The following is a 23,172-nucleotide window of genomic DNA, read 5'->3' on the forward strand; positions in this document are numbered from 1 at the left end:
TATTTCACGTTTACTGAGGCGCCATAGAAATGTCCCTTTTAATATGAGTATGGGGAAGATTAATACGTGTATGGGGAGGTTTATTCAGCTTTAAAATATGTATAATAATAAAAAATTAAAAAAAAATGTGGTTGCTACGAATTTCATCTACTGCAGGGGTGGTCCGGAACGTACCGGTAACCTCACGTGATGAATGAGGGCTTGCTGTACGTGTCTGCTTAACATATACGGCCTGTTTCGCGTAGCCTAAATAATATAAGACATTTTGATACACCAATGTTGGATGTCATTAAATTGTAGAGCTTCCACGTTTCCACACTACTGCAAGACAGTTAAGTAATGTATAATATCCACGTCATTATAATGCCCATTAAGTAACGTATGATATGCAAGTCTATTCCCAAGGAGAACAGATGCAGGATTTTCAATCCACTGTCATGCATTGTAGCTAGCTCACCGATGCATTGTAACTAGCTCACCGACATGTATGCCCTTTCAATCTCCTTTAAACCTTAATACTGTTTTGATAAGATTCGACTTTGTTGTAAAACCAAAGCATATTTAATACAATTTGTGGGACAGAGGTCAGTCTCTATCCTATAAAAAGGTTTGAAGTGATCATCCGCACAATCTAGACAGAAGATTATGAGAGGGATACATGGGAATATCAAATGAATTGGAAACAGTTGCACATACTGTACAGTTGTTTTAAAGGGTTCTCCATTTTCTCCCCCACCTGTTACACCTACTGATCTCTTCCGGGTCCCAGACGATGATCACGACCTATCCCCCGTGTTCAGCAAGGACCTGGCCATCTCTCTTCCCTCCCACCGCCCCTATGACTGCGCCATTGACCTTGTGCCGGGAGCCCCTCTTCCCTCCAGCCGCCTCTTTAATCTTTTCCCATCCTGAAAAAGAGGCTATGGAGCGTTATATCTGTGACTCCCTGGCTTCTGGACTCATCTGACCCTCTCCGTCCCCCGTGGGGGCTGGTTTCTTTTTTGTTGAAAAGATACCACTCTCCGCCCCTGCATTGGCTTCCGAGGCCTCAACGACATCACTATAAAAAGCAAAGCTCCACTACCCCTTATTGACCCATCCTTTGAACCCCTCTGCGACGCCCAGATATTCATGAAATTGGATTTACGCAACGCATACCATCTCATTCGGATCAGAGAAGGGGACAAATGTAAAACGGCTTTCAATACCCCCTTTGGACACTTCGAGTACCTGGTCATGCCGTTTGGATGAACCAGCGCCCTTGCTGTTTTTCTAAATTTCGTCAATGACGTCCTCCGACGTCCTGCTGAATTGGTTCGTTTGTTCGTTTTTTGTCTAGCTTGACAACATACTCATACTCATCTTCTCCCGCTCCCCTGAAGAACATCGCCTGCATGTCCGTCAAGTCCTCCAAAGCCTTCTTGAGAACCGTCTTTTCGTGAAACCTGAAAAATGTGAATTCCACCTCTCTTCCGTTCACTCCTTTGGCTACATCATCGCCAAGGGACAGGTACAACCAGACCCAGCAAAGTTCCAAGCAGTCGTCAACTGGCCCATTCCCTCCACCCGGAAGGAGCTTCAAAGTTTCCTGGGTTTTGCCAACTTCTATCGACGTTTCATCCGTGACTACAGCAAGGTTGCTGTACTTCTCACCGGTCTCACCTCCACCAGCTCACCTTTCCTTTGGACCCCTGCTGCATTGCAAGAATTTGAACGCCTCAAAGAACTGTTCACCAGTGCTCCCATCCTGCGACACCCTGACCCCTCCCTCCAGTTTGTTGTTGAGGTTGATGCCTCTGACATGGGAGCGGCAGCAGTCCTTGCCCAGCGTGACTCAGTTTCCCAAAAACTTTTTCTCCTGTCGCCTGTCTACATCTGAGCGTAACTATGACGTCGGGAACCGTGAGCTGCTAGCCATCCTGGAGGAGTGGAGCCACTGGTCGGGGGGGACCGTTACACCCTTTATTGTATGGACTGACCACAAAAACCTAGCCTATCTCCGTTCCCCCAAGCGTCTTAATCCCCGCAAGCTCGCTGGGCTTTATTTCTCAGCCGCTTTCATTTCTGCCTCTTCTTCCGCCCTGGTTCGCACAATGGCAAGCCTGATGTCCTGTCCCATATAGCTGGCAATTTTTTGACTTGAGTTCATTATCACATTTCTGTGGGGCCAATTATGTATTACTCGTGCACTCACTGTAGTTGTCTTGCCATGCTGCACTATTTGCATATACTGGCCACTCATGCCAGAGTAGCATCTGCTCCATTTGCACACTGATTGAGGAGTATCTGTAACATTTGCACAACCAACATTGTCCCAGATTATCGCACTACTCGTCACTTTAAACCGCATACACTCCTTGAAGTCTCAGCGCCCTTTGCACAATGGTCATTGCACCGGACTATTGCAATATTAGTCATTCGAACTGCTCTAAGTGCTAGAGGACTCTGCATCTTTTTGCACAATTGTTTTTTGTCAATGTCTTTATGTCTCCAAAGTGTTCTGTAAATTGACTGTCTGTTGTACTAGAGCGGCTCCAACTACCGGAGACAAATTCCTTGTGTGTTTTGGACATACTTGGCAAATAAAGATGATTCTGATTCTGATATGGTTGTACCCCCTTCCAGTCCAACTGAACCAGAACCCATCCTACCTTCCTCATGCTTTGTAGGAGCAGCTACTTAGAAAATCGAACAGCTGGTTAAAGAGGCTCAGAAGACTCACCTGGACCCCAAGACCGGACCTCCCAACCAACTGTTCGTATCCGATTCCGCACGCTCTTAGGTCCTTCAGTGGGCCCACAACTCCAGGCTCACCTGTCATCCCGGCATCAGCCTGCACTGTCCATTTTATCCAGCAACACTTCTGGTGGCCCAATCTAGCCAAGGACACTTGTGAGTTTGTCCTAGCCTGCTCTGTCTGTGCCCGAGGTAAAGCTTCTCATCAACCCCCAGCTGGACCGCTGCACCCCTTACCCATTCCAAGCCACCCCTAGTCCCACATCTCCCTAGACTTAGTCACCGGCCTCCATCTATCGCCATCTGAAGGTAACACAGTCATCCTCACCGTTATTGACCGGTTCTCCAAGTATGTTCACTATGTACCTCTTCCCAAATTGCCCTCTGCTTTTGAGACTGCTAACCTTCTTGTCCTCCACGTATTCAGACTTCATGGTATCCCTGTTGATATTGTATTGGACCGGGGTCCTCAGTTCTCCTCCCAGCTCTGGAAAGAGTTCTGTAAGGCGGTGGGCACAGCAACCAGTTTGTCTTCTGGCTACCACCCCCAAACCAACGACTAGACGGAGGGGGCAAATCAAAACCTGGAATCCGCTCTTCGCTGTGTCACTGCTCACCATCCTGCCTCCTGGTGCACCTTCCTCCCGTGGATTGAATATGCCCACAACTCCCTCACCAGCTCCGCCACAGGTATGTCCCCTTTCATGGCATGCTACGGTTTGCAACCTCTGTTGTTTGTTACACTCACTTTCACAATTGAACTTGTATGTTTGGAATCCTAAGCAGGTAATTTCTTTGTCAAACCAAATCATCAGCACCCACCACCCGGTAGCCCTGCATAGGATAACCTGTATAATAATGAAATAAAGTATGTAAAATCTCAGGTACCGACCAAGGAACCACATACCTTGCAGGCGCTGGCCCGATCGGATAAGTACAAATTTCATAAACAAATACAATGAAATCAATACATTCTTGTTTAAAAAAAAAGGGTGCAACCCATCCTCTGCTTTCTACTGCATGGTTACTATCGGGGAACGCTCGGTGCTATGCTATCTTGTGCCATGCCAGCTTGCTACAAGTTTCGGCTGGCTAGCTAGTGTGCAGCCGCTCCTCTAAGTCACTAATCACCTCCATGGCAGCAAATAAGCTACCCTTATGACAAAGTATCATTATTGTGAAGCAATAACAGAAGAAGATGGAGAAGCTATACTAACTGCTAACCACGCTACAGCCAAACAACTATGAACAGCAATTTAGCAGCCAAATTAAGAAGTGTCTAGAGAGAAACTAATATAGAGCTACACAGGACACACCAGAAAACCGGAAATGAATTAGTACATTACTGCATACGTCAGCCGAGAGGAGGGGCCCATAAGGTTAAAATAATATGAATACAGTATATTAAATATTTATAATATCCACCAATGTTATTTGTTTTTTTGCACAGTAATATTGAATTTCGAGTTTATTTATTATATCTTATGTTACTTTTTTTGTGAATAATTTAGCTTTGCTAAAGGACCATACAACCCATTCCAAATATTTCCATTATAACATTTTTACACTTACATTTAATTCACATCATTAAGTACGGTATACCGTTACTGTGAAGGAATTCAATTTATACCATGATATGAATTGTAGGTAATATAGCCCTGCATTACATTCTTGCTTTTTACCCCTAATATTTAGAGGTTTATCCACATGAAATCGATCAAGCCATTTTACCCCACTGAACTCATTTTTTGCGCATGTCAGGTTAACGATCCTCGATCATCGGCCTGAATAAGAATAGACACACCCTTAGATTTATTATGCAAATGTGTTTCACTGTCGAGACTGCTGCAGCAATCCTGCAGATGCTAGAGCAGATTTTAATGACTATTGTCGATTAAAATGACTGTGCCAAAAAAATAAAAAAACTCTTCCCGCTGCCTGAACCATTTTTACAACCAAGTGCCACACAATAAACCATTGTGACAACGTTAAAGCATACGACAACAAGTACGGGAACAACAGCGTGGAACAATAGCACACAACGCCGGTTGAACAGGATGTTCGGAAAGGAACGAAGACCGGAAGGCGCGGGATACAAAAAGCAGGAGGCGCATTCAGCATCATATAAAAATCTTTGTCCTCTGACCTTTAAGCTAATGGGAATCATAATAAAACAAATAAACAAACACCACTCCAGGGAAAAAAAATTTCAGGCTAAATCTATGCGAGAAACACTTGGCGTGTATAGCCCATTTTTGGGGGTGCTGAAGCTCCCTTAAAATAAATAAAAGCGTGCCCAAAATTTGAGAGATTTCTTTCCCAAAAAAAAAAAAATGTTTTTACACTGGGTTCATTTTTAACAAGCTAGCAAAGTGTAAAAACCATACAGCACTTCCTTGAAATGTAATTTCTTAACAACAAAAATACTGTAAACCACCCTGTCTCAAAAATAGTTTGATCAATCATATCCTTCCCACCTCTCCTTAACACAGTCAGTGCCACTGACTGCTTTAGATGTCAAATATCCATGTTAACTGGGAGGGCTGGCACTGAATGAGTTAAATGAGTTCAGAGCGTGAACGCGACTACGCAGAGAAATAGATTCCAGTGAACAGTGATCATGTATGCCTACCTTGCTTAAACCAGGATAGATATGTGGCACATTTCTTAAAGGTCCCATTTCATCACTGTTTTTCTTTTTAGCTATAAATAGTCTTTGATGTCTTTTGTGTGGTTTGCATGATAATTCTGTTTGGAAATGCCAAATATTTCCTTTTCCAATCTATTCTAGTTGGTCTTTTCCGCCTGACAGTCGGATTTCTCATTATTATGAAACATTTAAATTAGGGTTGGGAATCTCTGGCATGAGGCGGAGTCTCTCTCTATTTTCTGCATGTTTACAATCACATTTCACCGCTGGCCCCGGTGTCGACAACTTGTGATAAATTATGTAACTTGACGTTGCATTCAATGTCTCCTGGGGAACGATACTTTACCATCGCTGTGACCACGAAAGTAGCATAACTACTGAAAAAGCTATTTGATGTTGAAATGTAGTTAAACTAGTAGTGTCGCTAGTATCCACCACTGCTGTGTTTGGTTGTAAACCACGTTACCTGCGAAGCACAGCGTGAGACCACTCGCACTTGTTTTACGGGATGAAAACCATAAAGCCTCAGGCAACCGATTCCTAGCCTCGCGAAAACCTTGGCCGCAGCCCTACAACCGATTTATCTAAGGATTCCTGGCGGAATTTTAATCGATAAGTCTAGTCTGCTACCGATACAGTCGTATCTCTCGCCTTTACGACCTGATATCAGGTTGCAACGGTTTATCGTTCCTGACTCTAATTTAAATGTGCTTTGCTCTGATTGGATCGCTCATCTTCCCCAATTTAGACATGGAAAATAGTTTCGGTCTGATTGGGCCATATCATGTCATCTGCTCGATAGATAGCCGTTCGATGCCTAGTTCAGACTCTTTTCCCTTGCATGAGTTTGATCGTGGGAGTTATTTATACGCATGGAACGCACTTTGAAATATAGTCTGTAAGTATACATATGTTGTATTTGTCAACAATACTTGACAATATTTGTCATTTTTAATGTAACTGTGGTGGATGAAATAGCGAAGGTTGCATTCAGATTCTGTATTGGTGAGCCAATAATGCAACGCTTGGTGAATTGCGCTTCACAACGCAGAACGGGTACTTGCATCACCCACGCCACATCGACATGCCACCTCGGTCCTATTCGGCGGGCCGGCGGGAGCGACAAAAGCGCTTCCACAGCACTCTCGCCGTGCTATGAGAAGCCGCAAGGGAACGGGCGTTGCCGTGGCCGCTCAGAGCGCTCTCTCGCCGGCCCGACTTGGTAGAGGCATGTCCTGTGCAAAGGCCTACTGCTAGTGACCTTTTTACAGCACTCATTGTGATACAGTGAAATAGTAAATACTGTAATAGGACCAATGCAGCTAAGAGGAGTGGTGGTGTATGGACCAAGGAAGGGATATTTTTGACACTACTGTATTACTGTAATGCCTTCATTTCAGGGGAATTGATTCATTAGCATTTCATGTTTTTAGGTTTCGGTTATACCTTTGTCATTCTGCACATTTCAATGAATGAATGAATGCCATACAGCATACTGTATTTTGTGCACATTTGTACATTTCAACAAACGAAGGAAAATAGGAAACAGAACATCTGGATTTTCGCTACATGAAAAAAGTCTCCATCAGAATTCACCTTGTCTGCTCTACAGATTAACAGATTATCTTTCCGGAGAGCATCCACATGCTCATGCCCATCCCTGCCCCCTCTCTTGCTGTCAAACTGACCCTGTATTTCACTTATGAATGATATTAAGATATACAGTAGTGAAGCAAACCACAATATAAGCAGTATTGGTTGTATCCAGTGATTAAAGGTGATGTTTGGTTTAACTGTTTTAATTCAACATTTTTGTTTTGCTGTGACTCAAACAGTCTTTATGGTTTCAGTTCAGATTACTCCTCATAACAACCAAATTCTATACGCTGTTAAGATTCAAAATACTTTTTTTTCAAAATGAAATTTTGTAGTACCTTATTTGCTACATTGCATTGTGGCTGCACCAAGATGAGTCGAATGTTAGTACCGTACTGTTAGACTAGACAATCTGTACAAAGTGTGGCTGTGGAACATTCCAGTGGTGAACAGGTTAATCGGAAACAGTTGAGTGTAATTATAGCAAGGATGCGACAAGGTTCACCACTTTGTGAACAACTGCATGAGCAAAATAGTCCAACAGTTTAAGAACAACGCTCCTCAACGTAAAATTGCAAGGAATTTAAGGTCGTCATCTACGGTCCATAATATCGTCAAAAGATTCAGAAAATCTGGAGAAAAAGAATGTCAGCGGCCAGGCCGAAAACAAAGGTTAAATGCCCCTGACCTTCGATCCCTCAGGCAGTGCTGCATTAAAAACGGCCATCATTGTGAAGGATATTGCCACGTGGGCTCAGGAACACTTCAGAAAACCATTGTCAGTTAAACACAGTTCCTGGTTACATCTACAAATGCAAGTCAAAACTCTACTATGCAAAGCGAAAGCCATAAATCAACAACACCCAAAAACGCAGCCAGCTTCCCTAAACCCAAGCTCATCTGAGATCAACTGACGAAAAGTGGAAGACTGTGCTGTGGTCTGACAAGTCCACATTTCCAATTGTCTTTGAAAATCATGTACATGGTTGTTCTCCGGGCCAAAGGTGAAAAGCACCATCTGAATTGTTGTCCTCTTCATTGAGATGTCACCTTATTGTGGTGGAGGGGTTTGTGTGTCCCAATGATCCTAGGAGCTAAATTGTCTGGGGTGCCTTTATGCCCCTGGCAGGGTCACACATGGCAAACAGGTCCTAGGTGACCAGACAAAGCACAGCTCCAAAAACTTCTATGAAGATGAAAAATTCAGGAAGACGTTTTCCCTTGCCCGGACGCGGGTCACCGAGGCCCCCCTCTGGAGCCAGGCCTGGAGGTGGGGCTCGAAGGCAAGCGCCTGGTGGCCGGGCCTGGACCCATGGGGGCCGGCCGGGCACGGCCCGAAAGGGTAACGTGGATCCCCCTTCCCATGGGCTCACCACCTGTGGGAGGGGCCATAGGGGTCGGGTGCAGTGCGAGCTGGGCGGTGGCCGAAGGCAGGGACCTTGGCGATCTGATCCCCGGCTACAGAAGCTGGCTCTAGGGACGTGGAATGTCACCTCTCTGGCAGGAAGATGCTGGTCCGACCTGGCAGGCCCAAATGTATTGTGAGGGTCTGCTGGGAACGTTTGGCAGAATCCCATGTTCGAAGGAGTTTCAACTCCCACCTCCGACAGAACTTTGCTCACGTTCCGGGGGAGGTGGGGCACATCGAGTCCGAGCGGACCATGTTCCGCGCCTCCATTGCTGAGGTGGCCGACCGGAGCTGTAGCCGTAAGGTGGTCAGTCCCTGTCGTGGCAGCAATCCCGGAACCCGTTGGTGGACACCAATGGTGAGGGATGCCGTCAAACTGAAGAAGGAGTCCTATCGGCATTTTTGGCCTGTGAGACTCCTGAGGCAGCTGGCCAAGCGGAATAAAGCTTTGGTGGTCGCTGAAGGGCGGCACGGTGGCCGACTGGTTAGAGCGTCAGCCTCACAGTTCTGAGGACCTGGGTTCAATCCCCGGCCCCGACTGTGTGGAGTTTGCATGTTCTCCCCGTGCCTGCGTGGGTTTTCTCCGGGCACTCCGGTTTCCTCCCACATCCCAAAAACATGCATTAATTGGAGACTCTAAATTGCCCGTAGGCATGACTGTGAGTGCGAATGGTTGTCTGTTTGTATGTGCCTTGCGATTGGCTGGCAACCAGTTCAGGGTGTACCCCGCCTCCTGCCCGATGACAGCTGGGATAGGCTCCAGCACGCCCACGACCCTAGTGAGGAGAAGCGGCTCAGAAAATGGATGGATGGATGGATGGTCGCTGAAGCAAAAACTCGGGCATGGGAGGGGAGGACAAAAATCAAACTTCAGGACTGTGAGGCAGACGTACAAACCACTCTCCACCGTGCTACCCACAAAAATCTAAAAATAGTATAAAATCACACTATTACTATTAATTTCAAATGAGTTGATCCAGTTTCGCTCATAGTTCTTTCCTCTTTGCTGCCACAATTGAATGTGGTTGATGTTTATTGGGTCTGAAAGAGCGAAACAAATTGTGTCAAACTTACTTTGTTGTCTTCATCCTCCGATGACTCTGATACATCGTCCTCCTCCATAAATTCCACATCAGATTCTCCAGGTGCGATTGGAACAATAACTGTCAGGTTTGGGTTAGTCATGTAGCTGTCCTCCTCTGGTATGATGTATTTCTCTCCATAGCGTCCATAAATTCCACCGTTGCTTTCCAGATGATTGGCCACGAGCTTGACCGCCTTAGAAGTCTCTTTGGCTTTCTTGCGTCTGCATTTCAAAGTGTGGTTGAAAAGGTGGACGATGCTTGTGGCAAGCCAAGAGAGACCAGAGTTGATGCGAGCGATGGCAATTTGGATGTTATTCAAATCGCCATCCTCATCCGGAGCTGAGAGGTTGTCAGAGCTGAAAGAGCTGAGTAGCAAGGCGAGGAAGAGATTCAGTACCTGTTGGCAGACAACAAATAGGTGTTTGGTAGTGTCAAGAATACAGGAGGATAACTTTTTGCACATTACAGAGATGAGTTGAACTGAGTTATTTAGTCCTTGACCACGCTGTTCTAAAAATGTCTCGAGGGCCATGGAGGGGTGTCTGGTTTTAATATTCAGTGGGTCACATTTAACATTTCTTCAACCAACTACCGCTTATCCTTCTCAGGGTCACAGAGAAGCTGGAATCTTTCCCAGCGGGGTATACCCTGGACTGGTCGCCAGTCATTTACACGGTCCTATTTACACTCACATTTTGCAATTAACATACCATGTATGTTTTTGCATGAACAAGCAGCTGATCAGGGCAAGTTAAACGTTTTTTGAAATGTGAGAGGAAGCCAGTTTATCAGTGTTGAGATTTAACCCCGTAACCTTTGACCGACGGCAGACGTTCATGCCCCATACGCCTTCATGCTGCCTCTGTATCATACATACCGAACTGTACCGTACCATACCATAGCACACCACACCACACCATACCATAATATCTGTTCATTTAATTTGAAATGACTCATGCAAAATGCTACAGCAAATGGTAAAATAAATCACTTGCAGAAATTAGACGATATTTTAGTTTTAGTTTTAGTTCTATGACAACCATCAAATACCAACTGCGATTGATTCAATGCCCTCAGAATGAAATGACCTGGATAAATGAAAATATTCACAGGCATATTTAATTATGTTATTGTATTTCCATGCATTGGTTTGGGAATACCTTCAATTGTCAGGCTTGTCTGATTTACCATCAGTGCTGACGAGATAAACATCATTCTAGAAAGATAATTGATAGTAGTCAAGCACTGTTTTTATTCAGTGACCATTTGTGCTTTATGGATGAGGCAGCGGTCGTCTACTTGCCCACTAATGCTATAAAAACTTTAACTTTAATGCATACCCATCTGTATCTACAGTATCAGAACAGGGTATTCTACACCAAAACGCTGTGACATATGGCTTCCTGTGCTTGAGTTTCAACTATCGTAAACTCAAATTTCCTAGCATCCAACTTCCAAGTAATCTGTCTACAAGTTTAGAGAGCATCAGCAGGAAACACGACACTGCACTGTATGTACACGCGCATGTGTGCCTATGTGATTGTGCACAGTTGCTGCACAAGGATCAACTTTAGCCAGTCAGAGATCGGGAGCATGAGCAGTTGATTAGTGATGAATGACCTTTGACTTTATCGCCCCTTAAGCACCCGGGATAATCTCTTGGATAAACAGCTTTTCCGCGATTTATGTGCAGAAGACGTTTCTGGTCACTATACAAGGTGTACTGTCGTCATATGGTCTTTGCGCTAACAATGTAATAGAGTCACGAGTCCAATCCCGCAGGTCCACACAAGGAGTAACAATGTGTGGTTTCCAACTATTTGAAAATCCTCATCTTGAACTGGTGTAACTTTGCCATGGATTTGACAATAACGTTGTTCTTCATACACGGTATTGTAATATGGCAGTATATTTCTCAAAGAGCATTGGCTTTTTTTTTTCGTAATTAATGAAGTGTTAAAAAGTTTCCTTTTTGTATCATAATGGGATTTTGAAGCACACAGAAAACAACAAATCAGCTTCATTTGAGATGATGGGATTAACAGTGGGGACAAATGAGCATTTAATGGTAACGAGAGCACAACCACACTCATAACCTTGCTCAATTAATAACAGTTATATGACGGATATAAATGTTGCGTGAATAAAGCTCAGATTTCATCATAATATTATAAATTAGTATTTGCAAAATGATTTATTGATTTATGAGTGAGATTCCCTCACAAACTTAAATGCAACAAGCCCCAAGACCAGCAGCAGCTGTCTTTTTCTAGCGACCGGCCATCTATTAATCATATCTTGTAATATTTGTTGTTTGAAACCATCAGCTTGACGTTCAAACGGACCCATTGAAAGAGTAAACTTCAGGCCATGTAGTTCTTTTTCTCAGGACCCAACACACTGAAAACGAGCTTCATATGTTGGGGGATAAACGCCTTACAGCATTTGGCAACCCCAGCCACCAACAGTCGCACGGGCACACGCATCTTCTTTTAAAATGTATGAATTGAACTTTGAAATACTTCACGTAGAAAATAAAATTTCCCAACACTGTGTTTATGCTTACAATACTACTTTATTGTCATCTCACTTTTTGTTTTGTTTTTTGTTTCGTTTTGTTGCTACTTTTTCTTCAACATCACGACTTGCTTTATTCTCGTAGTGTCATTATTGTCATTTATCTTTTTGACCCAAAAGACTGATGGAGCATAGTGTAATTCACTGCCCAATGATAGGTACAGTTTATTTAAAATAGTTATGTCTACAGATGGCATAGCATAGTGGTAGCAGCATTTACTGTACATTCATGTGCTTTTATGGGTTCGCTTCAGGTTGTCATTTTCCTCTCACAATCAAAAACATTAATCAAACTCTAACTTGGCAATTTAAGTGTGAATGTTTGTCAATACCTATGTGTCAGTGCTGTGATTGACTACTGTGCAGTACCCTGCCTCTCAAGTCAACAGGGATAGGCTCCAGTTTCTCTGAACAGGATAGCTGGCACACTAGAACATGTAAGGGCTGAAAATGTGAGAGATTATGTACTCACCACCAAGTTCCCAATGACCATGACCAGCATGAACACCAGGATGCAGAGAGGTTGCCCAGCTACTTCCATACAATCCCACATGGTCTCAATCCACTCGCCACACAGCACCCTGAACACAATCAGGAAGGAGTGAAAGAAGTCCTTCATGTGCCAGCGAGGAAGCTGACAGTCATGAGAGATCTTGCACACACAGTCCTGGTAGTTCTTGCCAAACAGCTGCATGCCCACTACAGCGAAGATGAAGACGATGATGGCCAACACCAGTGTTAGGTTTCCCAGAGCGCCGACTGAGTTGCCAATGATTTTTATTAGAGTGTTGAGGGTGGGCCAAGACTTTGCCAGTTTGAAGACACGTAACTGTTCAAGACAACAAGGTGGAGAAAACGTAACATTGGAACAACCTCTATCCTTACTATTAATGTCAGATGAAAAATACTCTAGACAGTTGTACAATCTGACGTTTACTGTAAGTTAATATCGTCATGCGAATCCAAATGTTGATACCGCATTTGCACAGTTATTAAAAGGGTAAATCTAGTAACAAGTTCAGTACCGTACAAATGTTCTTGCAGAACTCAAAGAAAGAATTACCAGTCTGAAGGAGCGAAGAACAGATAGCCCCTCAACATTGGAGAGTCCCAGCTCCATCAGACTTAGGCAAACAATGATGCCGTCAAAAATGTTCCAGCCCTGTTGGAAGTAATAGTAAGGGTCCATGGCGATCAGCTTCAGGACCATCTCTGCAGTGAAGATCCCTGTGAACACCTGAGAGCACAAATACAAGTAGCATTATTACTATGGAAGATTAAGCAAAAAGTATTGAACCAGTTAACAGTTGTACTTGTGCATTAAGAAGTTGAAAGATTGCCAAATTAAATGGTGCATTTTTAGAAATTTTACCCGCAAGCTGTTTTTGTGAGTAATGTACAACTAAGTTTCAAATACATTTTGAAAGTTTGGAACCACATGCCTAAGTTTGGTCTTCAGCTGAAAACAGACAGAAATATTTATAATAAATAATACAATAAATAATAAATAATGAGGAAATAAATAATAAAATAAAAATAACACTTGTTTCTTGCATTGATCCATCATCATCAATGCAACCTAACTGATAAAAGATCATCTATATATTATTAGCTCCTTATGGATGAGTTGTTAGAGCAGTCGATTTACAGTACACTGTCCTCTGACTGGCCAAAAAAAAATTAAATCCTCACCAAATTTCCCACGGAGAGCATGGTGTTGAACTCCTCAGTCATGGGGTAGTGTTCCAGGGCCATGAAGAGGGTGTTCAACACAATACATATGGTGATACCAAGGTCAAGGAAAGGATCCATCACCATCAACTTCACCCACTCCTTCAGTTTCAGCCACCAGGTGCAACAGTCCCATATCAGGTACTTCTTGGCAAAGGTATACCAACACGGGTGGCACTTTTGTCTGGACTCCTCTAGCTCTGCAAAAACAGACCAAAGTCAAATGTTAGTCATTTTCTTCATGATACTGCAGAACCAATCATCAACATCGGAACATTTTACTGCATGGTGGTCCTGGAGAGAATATTTTCTCAAAACTAACCATCCATGGCATCACTGAAAAAGCTGACAGAGCTTAGTCCTCTTTTTCTGGGCACAGGAGGATGTTCGGTCACTGTGGGGGATGGCTGAAGTAGAGGCCTTTGGACATTGTCCCGTTCACTGGTGGGCTTCTGTGGGGCAGATATTAATCACAGCAAAATGTTACTATGTCGTAATACTTCTGCTAAGTAAGTAAAAGACACTCAGGGCTCTATATTCGTGACGAGCGCAAATTCAGTGCTGAGCTTGCCGTAACTCTGCGAGGAGGTGGGCTAGACCCGCTTTTGGTAATTTTCTGGACCGGTGTAGACCCAGCGGCAGTGGCGCAGCCAGTCAATATTCTGTGGGGTGGCCAACATTTTGGTGACGTCCCTCTGAAACCAATCGTCAGTGGGGGGGATTGGGGCTGATCAACGTTTTTTCACCTTCTAAACCAAACATCAACTAGGGTAAGGTGGAGGGGGAGGGGGGGTAAATGTTCCCGTTGTGACCTTGGTATCTTGTGGCACTTTACAAACAAAACAAACATTTGTGACAGAAACACACATGATGGGGGGTGTTCACCCCTGGCCACCCCCTGGCTCCGCCCCTGACCAGCGTATTTGAACGTGGGATGTCAGCACTGGTCTAGGAGTAGTCACAGCTGACTTGACAATGAATTTATTTCTACAATGACTCAGAGGGTTTGATGTCCTCAGTTGAAATAAGTCTGTTATCCACCACATGTCCGAGGAGCTTGCGTGTCTGTCCGCCTGCATGTGCCCCAGTCAAATCAACCAAAATCACGTTAGATCACCTGCGCTAAAGGTTAGACGTGATCCCAGTAGGTAGAAGTGTAGACCAGGGGTCTCAAACACAATTTATCCGGGGCCGCTCGATATAGAGTCTGGGTGAGTCTGGGCCGCACCAAGTATTCCACACAAATGCGTTTTAAGTATTAAAAAAAAAAAAAAGACAACTAATCCAGTCTTTATTATTAACAGTTCAGAACAAAATTGGTGACCCGGTCCTCACAATCATCTCTCAGATATTCGGCAGCATGTTTAATTGGGTAATAATGACGTCTGATACTGTATTTCTTGAGGACCGCGAGTTTCTCTGTGCATATAAGATACGTCAGGGCGCACTAGTGCTCAAGAAAAAAACGAAACATTCCGTCTCCTACGTTTCCTGAAATTGGTTGTGTTCGTTGCCAACCTCTCTTAATGGCAGATTTTGAGAAAGCCATGACTGGGAATGGGTGACAATTTTCTTCAACTTGGTGTACTTCCGAATTTCAATGCTAATTCACGTTGCCTAACTTGTTGACAAACACAAACACTGCCGAAAGCTGTCATGAGCCTGAGCTATGGTATCTTATGAGTGAATTGTAATAATTTATTTTTTTAAATGCCCAGGGCAACGACTCGGCAAAAAACGCACGGGCTGCACTAAAACTAAACTTTGACGTCAAATAGGGCAGTAGTCACAAAATATCGTCTCAAATGACTCCCTGGCCGAGAGTTTGAGACCCCTGGTTTAGATGGACTTCCTAACACCAAAATATCACTCCGCCGATAGCATCTCCAAGAGTATACCTTCGCATTGCTGACACACCCAGCTTGGCGGAGACAGGTCTACCAAATTGTCAAACACACGCTTGCACAAAAATCTAAATATGCCAGTTGTTACACCGAAGCACGGCTCCGCCGGCTGCAAAAATAGAGCTCTCACTGTGTCCTCCTTGATCCTCTCCATGCTGTAAGCGGGCAGGGAGCTAAGGGTCTGTGGCCCCACTGTCGCGACTCCATTGTGGTCAAGCGAAACGTTGAGCCGTCCGTTTACTGTGAGACTGGGGATGAAGACTTGGGAGCAGTGGCTCCTCACACTGCCTGTCCTCCTCTTCCAGTGTGTTGCAGTTGAACTGGTCCGGCTTCTGAAAGCGTCCCCGTGGATGCTGAACTCGTCATCCCCGAAGTCAGCCTCTGAGTTGTTGCGCACCCGGAATGAGCTGAAGATGCTGATCTGGCTTCCTCGCCTGGTGCTGAGGGGGTGAGAGGAGAGTGTGGCCAGAAGGGGGTGGGCTGGCAGGGGAGACAAAGGAGGCTACACAGAAAGATACATTTGTTCTAATTAGGGATGCAATTTATATAATTTATATATTTACATGTGGAAATTGATCTCGCAATCAATGCACTGATTGGCTGCATGAGGTACCTTTGGCTCATCTAGTGGGTCAAGCTTGTCTTCAGCTTCCTCGGCAGTTTCTTCCGATAAGGTCCTGTGAGATCGCCTCCTTTTCGTGCTGCATCGCCTCATACTTCCTAACTTGGCACAGAATGGAGACAACTCCGGGGACAAGATGGAGTCGGTATCCTGTACTTGCCTTTTTGCTGCCAGCTTCACACAGAGAGTAACTACGTTAAATCGGAACGACATGCAAATCCTCTCCGACTGCTCGCTCAGCACATACTCTTTGCTCCCGACGGAGATGCTCCATGGCCATTTGAAACTCCCTCTCCTTCTGCCAGGCCTCAGCAATGGTCGCCTGATTCTGCTCCTCATAGGCCATGGCGACAACGGCCAGGATCAGATTGACCAGGTAGAACGAGCCCAGGAAGATAACCAGTACAAAGAACACCATGTAGGTCTTTCCAGCTGAGCGAAGAGTCTTGAAGATGGAAATACACAACACCCTTGTCAAAATGGAAAAATAAACTACTGAACTGCAATTTATTGCTCGAAAAGCAAAGCACTGGATCTTAAAGTGGTCTTAAAACGGAAGTCACACTTGAAGAAATGCTTAATACCAGTTTAGCAACATTAGCAACAGTAGAATAAGCTGTCAAAGGCAATGGCGATTTTACACACGCACAACGCACATACGCCGTTGTCCTGCTAAACCCCCCAAAGTAGGGTTTCATTTAAAAAAAAAAAAGACTTCTAAATACATTGAATTTATTGGCAAGAAGCATTGTTACAACAGATGAATCATCTAACATACACACATACATACATGCACAATTTAATAATAATTTCATTTATTGGTTTATTCTGACGGGACAGTGCACATTGATATATACAGTGAACTCTAGATAGAAAAAAACCCAATCAATATGCAGTAGTTATATGAATGCTAGTAATAATAATAATGACAATAATGTTTTTTTTTTAATTAAAAGAGTAATATTGTGTAATAATCTAATACATTACAATAATTGGTTACAACTTTTAACTGAATAAGTGCTCTAACAATGTTGAATTAAGAATTTTAGCTTCCGTACGATTTCATTCATTTACAATGTTTAAATAATGGATTTCGGGACGTTTATTTTTAAATTGACCAATGTATGAGTGGGTGAAATGTACCGCACATAACACTATTATACAATGAATTTAATAATTACTTGGCTGAGCAGTTTGGAATTAGAGAACAATGGTGAATTGAAAAGTGAGACTGAACCTGGTGAAATAGTTTTTCCCAGTAGTCTTGGGTCATGAGACGGAAAAGTGCCAGAAAAGCCCAGCCGAAAGTATCAAAGCTGGTGTAGCCATAGTTTGGATTTCTTCCAACCTTTAGGCAGTCAAATCCTTCTGGACACTTCCTGTAATGCAAGTGTACATAGATGTTATTAAAGGACAGTCTGGATTAGCAAAGGCAGCGCACAATTAAATCAAAAGCATCTGGCATAGATACAGTATACTGTATCGGTGATAGCGTGTGTGCCGCTGTAACGGGGTTAAAAACGTCAACATTCAGCCTCGTGGCCTTTGACTTGGCAGCAGAGAGAAGCGGGCGACTCAGTAAGTCCATATCACTGTTATCATCACTATTATTTCAACTGAGGAGGGCACTTGAAATTCATCCCACTCTGCTGCACTAAAATGCACCACAGCAGAAGAGATTATATGCCAAGCCAGATGGATATCAAACAGAGGTTCAAATATTGTTCCGTTCGTTGCCTCCATTTCTGAGCTTCATTGTCATCGTGGTGGCATTACAGCAAAATATTTAGGTCCGGCAGCAAAGATCAAGCCGGGCTGCCGTGTCAATCTGAGTGCAGAATAATTTCATAATGACTGGGAAACAGATGGGCAAAGAGTGCAGTGCTGCTGTGAGAACAGCTGGACATCTCACCAACAACCAGCCGGCTGGGCTGCTAATATGCAGCAGTGAGGACAGAAGAGGCTTCATCATCATCATCATCATCATCATCATCATCATCATCGTCATCATCGTCTCATATCGCTTACCTTTGCTGCAATCCTCAACACGTGAGGTCAGAAATGAGCTGACCTTTAAGTCAAATGTGACAATTCAAGACAACCACCAGTCTACCACTTGCACCTCCCCACCGAACGTTTCATAGGTAATAATAATCAAAATAGTGCAACTGAGAGTTTGTAAACAATACTAAAAGCAGGCACAGGACAATTAAGAGATCCCACGGTAAATCTGTAATCTAATGATTACAAGACCTGTATCAAACATTCTGTTGTTACAAAGAGAATAATGCTTAGTCTTGATTGACACAATCACAGAGGTATTCATTTAACAATATTCATTAATGGCGTGGAGCTGCTCTAGCATACTGAGAGTTGTTTTTAACACATTGCTTCTCACATGTAAATAAGAAGGTAAGCAAAATATAAGAAACTCCTGTGCGTAGCCATTAAATAGAGCGGGTGTAACTCGAAAGTAGTGCATTTGTTACCCGGTGCTCCTGTAATGTCCAAAGATATAATCATGATTGCACACACATTGGCCATTTGTTTGTGCCCTGCGACAATTATGGTTCAATTTACCATAAAGCTACAGTCCTTTATCCATCTACTGTATGATTTTTATATTTATTTATTTTTGCAATTATGGAAACGTTTGCCCAACACTGTAAATACAAACGTGAATATGGCGCACGTATGGCCTCACTATGTACAGTGTAGCGTTACTATTGTAAGAGATGTAGCCATTGAACATGTTGACAAAGCAGCGTTTAAAGAAAATTTGCACTTTTCAAAAGTAGGACAAATCTTGAATCAAAACAGGTAGCTTTGATCTACTTGTTGTGTTGTTGTTTATTGTGCTACTTTTTTGTTAACCAACTGGAAACTTGGTTGGCAGTATATAGCCTGTTAAGGCATTAATCACTGCTTATATCGCCGTGCCAAATTTCAATATTTGTTGAAGTGCAGTTTTTGTGAATAGAGCTTGAGTCTGTTTTATTTATAGTGAACAAAAATCTAAACGGAACACTTTTTGTTTTTTTGCTCCCATTTTTCGTGAGCTGGACTCAAAGATCTAAAACTTTTTCTACATACACAAAAGGTCGTTTCCCTCAAATATTGCTCACAACTCTGTCTAAATCTGTGTGAGTGAGCATTTCTCCTTTGTCGAGATAATCCATCCCACCACCATGTGTGGCGTCGTGTGGGTGCTGACGTCAACGTTGTGGATCGAGTGGCCCTTGCTGGCGGTGGGGTTATGGTATGGGCAAGCGTATGTTATGGGCAACGAACACAGGTGCCATTTCAGAGTGGCCTTTTATTGTGGCCAGCCTAAGGCACACCTGTGCAATAATCATGCTGTCTAATCAGCAGCTTGATATGCCACACCTGGGCATCTGGTGGGACGGGTTATCTTGACAAAGGAGAAATGCTCACGAATACAGATTTAGACAGATTTGTGAACAATATTTGAGGGAAACGGCCTTTTGTGTATGTAGAAAAAGTTTCAGATCTTTGAGTCCAGCTCACGAAAAATGGGAGCAAAAACTAAATTTGTGCATTTATATTTTTGTTCATTGTATATTTTTTTTTATCAAAGATATTTATAGTTCGACATTACAGCGTCAATTGTTCTTAAAAAGGATGTACTTGCATTATTATGCTCTAATATCATGACATCAGTGGCATAAAACAACAACAACGCTATTGTTCTGTCGTGATAGTTTTTGGGAAAATATATCGTGTGGTAAACAATTTGCTATCATGAGAGGCCTAAACACATAATAATAATATATTGAGAGAGAGCAAGAGCAATGGGTAGCACGAAAAGATCGTACATTCATTCATTCATTTTCCGTACCGTTTATCCTCACTGGGGTCGCGGGCTTGATGGAGCCTATCCCAGCTATCTTCGTGAGAGAGGCGGGGTACACCCTGAATTGGTTGCCAGCCAATCGCAGGGCACGTACAAACAAACAACCATTTGCACTCACATTCACACCTACAGGCAATTCAGAGTCTTCAATCAACCTACCGCGCATGTTTTGGGGATGTGGGAGGAAACCGGAGTGCCCAGCGAAAACCCACGCAGGCACGGGGAGAGCACGCAAACTCTCCACAGAGATGAGGCCGGTTTTGTACCCTGGTCCTCAAAACTGTGAGGCAGATGTGCTAACCAGTCGTTCACCGTGCCGCCTATATATATATATATATATATATATATATATATATATATATATATATATATATATATATATATATATATATATGTATATATATATATATATATATATATATATATATATATATATAATTGAATGTGTATTTTTTTGTGCACTCTTGTAGCCTAGTAGTATCTGTGCAGGCTTGTCTGCGTGTGTTTGTGTCATCATAGCCTATCCAAAGCTTTAATTTGGAAAGGGATTACTTGTTGGAATACACTCAAAAGATTAAGCCGCCTCTATGTTTTACGTCCTCCATCCTGACCTGCTTAATATCTTGTCTCCACAGCCAGCCTCAGGAAGTTCCATCGAAATAGTACAGTAGCTGATGATCACTTTGTTCAGAAACTATATTAGCAATGGAGATACCAATCTGACAAAACCAATATTAGCCAGGATTTTTGTCAACTTGTAATACATTTTAAAAGACATTATGCACATACAGTATTTGCATGTGGAGAACAAAACAAATCCTCATCTCATCACTCTTATTTTTCCACAGTCTTAGAGACACACAGGCAAAACAGAATAAAAGATGATATGCGTGTCAGTGAACTTGTTCCGGAAAAGGCGTGAGCACAATCAAGCGTGAGCACAATCAACAAAAACAGCACAGCAGTAACTTGTAGGTAAACTGTGGAACAGCTGGATCGGTCTGATCTTACTGACCTAAAATGATGCAGTTTCCCCTTTAATGCCCTTAAGCGTATCTGCTTTTCCCTCTGAAATGAACACAAGTCACTGAGTCAGATTTTACTTTTTAGGAGATTAAGTCCCTGTGCTTTTTTGGAGGATAGGTGAGGGGGGGGGGGGGGGGGGGGGGGGGAGAGATTAAAACAACAACATTCAAGCCTGACTGATCCCCATGGAAACGGGGAAATAACCTCCAACGTCATGCCGTAAAATAATAATTTGTTAAAACCGCTGTCTATATCAGCTCTCGGTTGACTTTAAAATGTTCAACAAGCTCCCTATCAAGATCTAATATCAAATAGAGTCATAAAGATTGGAATTTGTTTGTCTTTCTGCACGTTTGTCAATGTGCCTGTAAATTGTCCTTAAAGTTAAGAATAAGCGAATGTTTTATTATTTTCTAGATTGTATTTTTACACACTTTCTTTACACTTGTATGACTTAAATAAAGTTTAATAATAAAACAGCTTTAATATATTTTTTTATGATGGAAACCTATTTCTATTTTCTGGGGAGCATTTTATGTTTGACCTTTAGGGTTGTACTGCCCAATCAAATATTTGAACTGGTACTTTAAGGGTACTGTATCAGTCTTTTTTCTTCTTTTATTCCTTGGACTGTCACCTTGTTGCTGTATTGTATATTGTATTAATTGTATTATTAAGACTAAATGAAATGCATCGTACTGTAGCTTTGGAGGGATTTGATGCTGGACTTCCCAGGATGCCTCGCAGCTTTTTGTAAATAGTTTTCAGAATTATGTGGTTTTTGTTAACATTGGTTGTTTTTTTCGTACCAGTGGACATTATATTATCAGTTCATTCTTAGCAGTGGAGTGATAAATTTGAGCTCTTTCCATCTCTTTTCCATTGTAAGCATGGATAATCAACACTGCATAAGGCTGAGTGATACAGATAATAAATGGAGCTTTGGAGACAGGGGGTCCATTTATCCTTTTGAAAGTGCTCAGTGGCGTACGAGGCAAGAAAGTCTTCTGAATGTTCATGCCTCGTTTAGCATGCACTATAGCAACTCATTTTAACCCATCCTTCACTTGGTCCTAGGCTGGAGTAAGAACCCATCCAACCATACATTTTCTTCCGCTTATCCAAGGTAGAGTCGCGGCGGCAGTAGCTTTAGCAGGCACGCCAAGACTTCCTTCTCCCCAGCTACTTCATCCAGCTCTTCCGGGGGGATCCCGAGGCGTTCCCAGGCCAGCCGGGAGACGTAGTCTTTCCAGCGTGTCCTGGGTCGTCCCTGAGTTCTCCACCAGGTGGGACATGGATGGAACACCTCACCAGGGAGGCGTCCAGGAAGCATCCGAATCAGATGCCCGAGCCACCCTATCTGGCTATCTGGAGGAGCAGCGGCTCTACTCTGAGCCCCCCCCCCCCCCACACCCCCCCTGTCAAGCTGGTGTCCACCAACGGGTTCGAGGATTGCTGCCACAACCACCTTACGGCCACAGCTCCAGTCAGCCGCCTCAGCAATGGAGGCGCGAAACATGGACCACTCGGACTCAATGTCCCCCGCCTCCCCGGGACGTGGGTGAAGTTCTACCGGAGGTGGGAGTTGAAACTCCTTCTGACAGCAAACCCAGCAGACCCTCACAATACGTTTGGGCATGCCAGGTCGGACCGGCATCTTCCCCTACCATCGGAGCCAAATCACCACCAGGTGGTGATCTGTTGACAGCCTCCCCACTCTCTTCATCTGAATGTCCAAGACATGCGGTCGCAAGTCCAATGACACAACCACAAAGTCGATCCTCGAACTGCGATTGAGTGTGTCCTGGTGCCAAGTACACGTGTGGAAACCCTTATGTTTGAACATGGTGTTCGTTATCGACAATCCGTGATGAGCACAGAAGTCCAGTAACAAAACACCACTCGGGTTCCGGTCAGGGGGGGCGCAAGTCCTCCCAGTCATACCCTTCCAGGTCTCACTGTC

At 43.5% G+C, this 23,172-nt stretch overlaps 1 protein-coding gene across 2 annotated transcripts in view; it reads right to left on the reverse strand.

Moving 5' to 3' along the window:
• Window positions 1–23,172, reverse strand: part of LOC133411804 (sodium channel protein type 4 subunit alpha-like) — a 53,687-nt gene that overhangs the window by 14,949 nt on the left and 15,566 nt on the right. For both annotated transcript variants that reach the window (XM_061694496.1, XM_061694495.1), the window contains exons 9-17: window positions 17,547–17,688; window positions 16,557–16,754; window positions 16,301–16,483; window positions 15,818–16,189; window positions 14,106–14,235; window positions 13,745–13,983; window positions 13,116–13,289; window positions 12,525–12,881; window positions 9,465–9,872 (exon numbers count right to left, since the gene is read on the reverse strand). In XM_061694496.1, coding sequence (XP_061550480.1) covers window positions 9,465–9,872; window positions 12,525–12,881; window positions 13,116–13,289; window positions 13,745–13,983; window positions 14,106–14,235; window positions 15,818–16,189; window positions 16,301–16,483; window positions 16,557–16,754; window positions 17,547–17,688 — 2,203 coding nt within the window. The remainder of the gene's footprint in view (window positions 1–9,464; window positions 9,873–12,524; window positions 12,882–13,115; window positions 13,290–13,744; window positions 13,984–14,105; window positions 14,236–15,817; window positions 16,190–16,300; window positions 16,484–16,556; window positions 16,755–17,546; window positions 17,689–23,172) is intronic.

Source organism: Phycodurus eques, chromosome 13 (genome assembly GCF_024500275.1).
Source record: "Phycodurus eques isolate BA_2022a chromosome 13, UOR_Pequ_1.1, whole genome shotgun sequence".
NCBI lineage: Eukaryota > Metazoa > Chordata > Actinopteri > Syngnathiformes > Syngnathidae > Phycodurus > Phycodurus eques.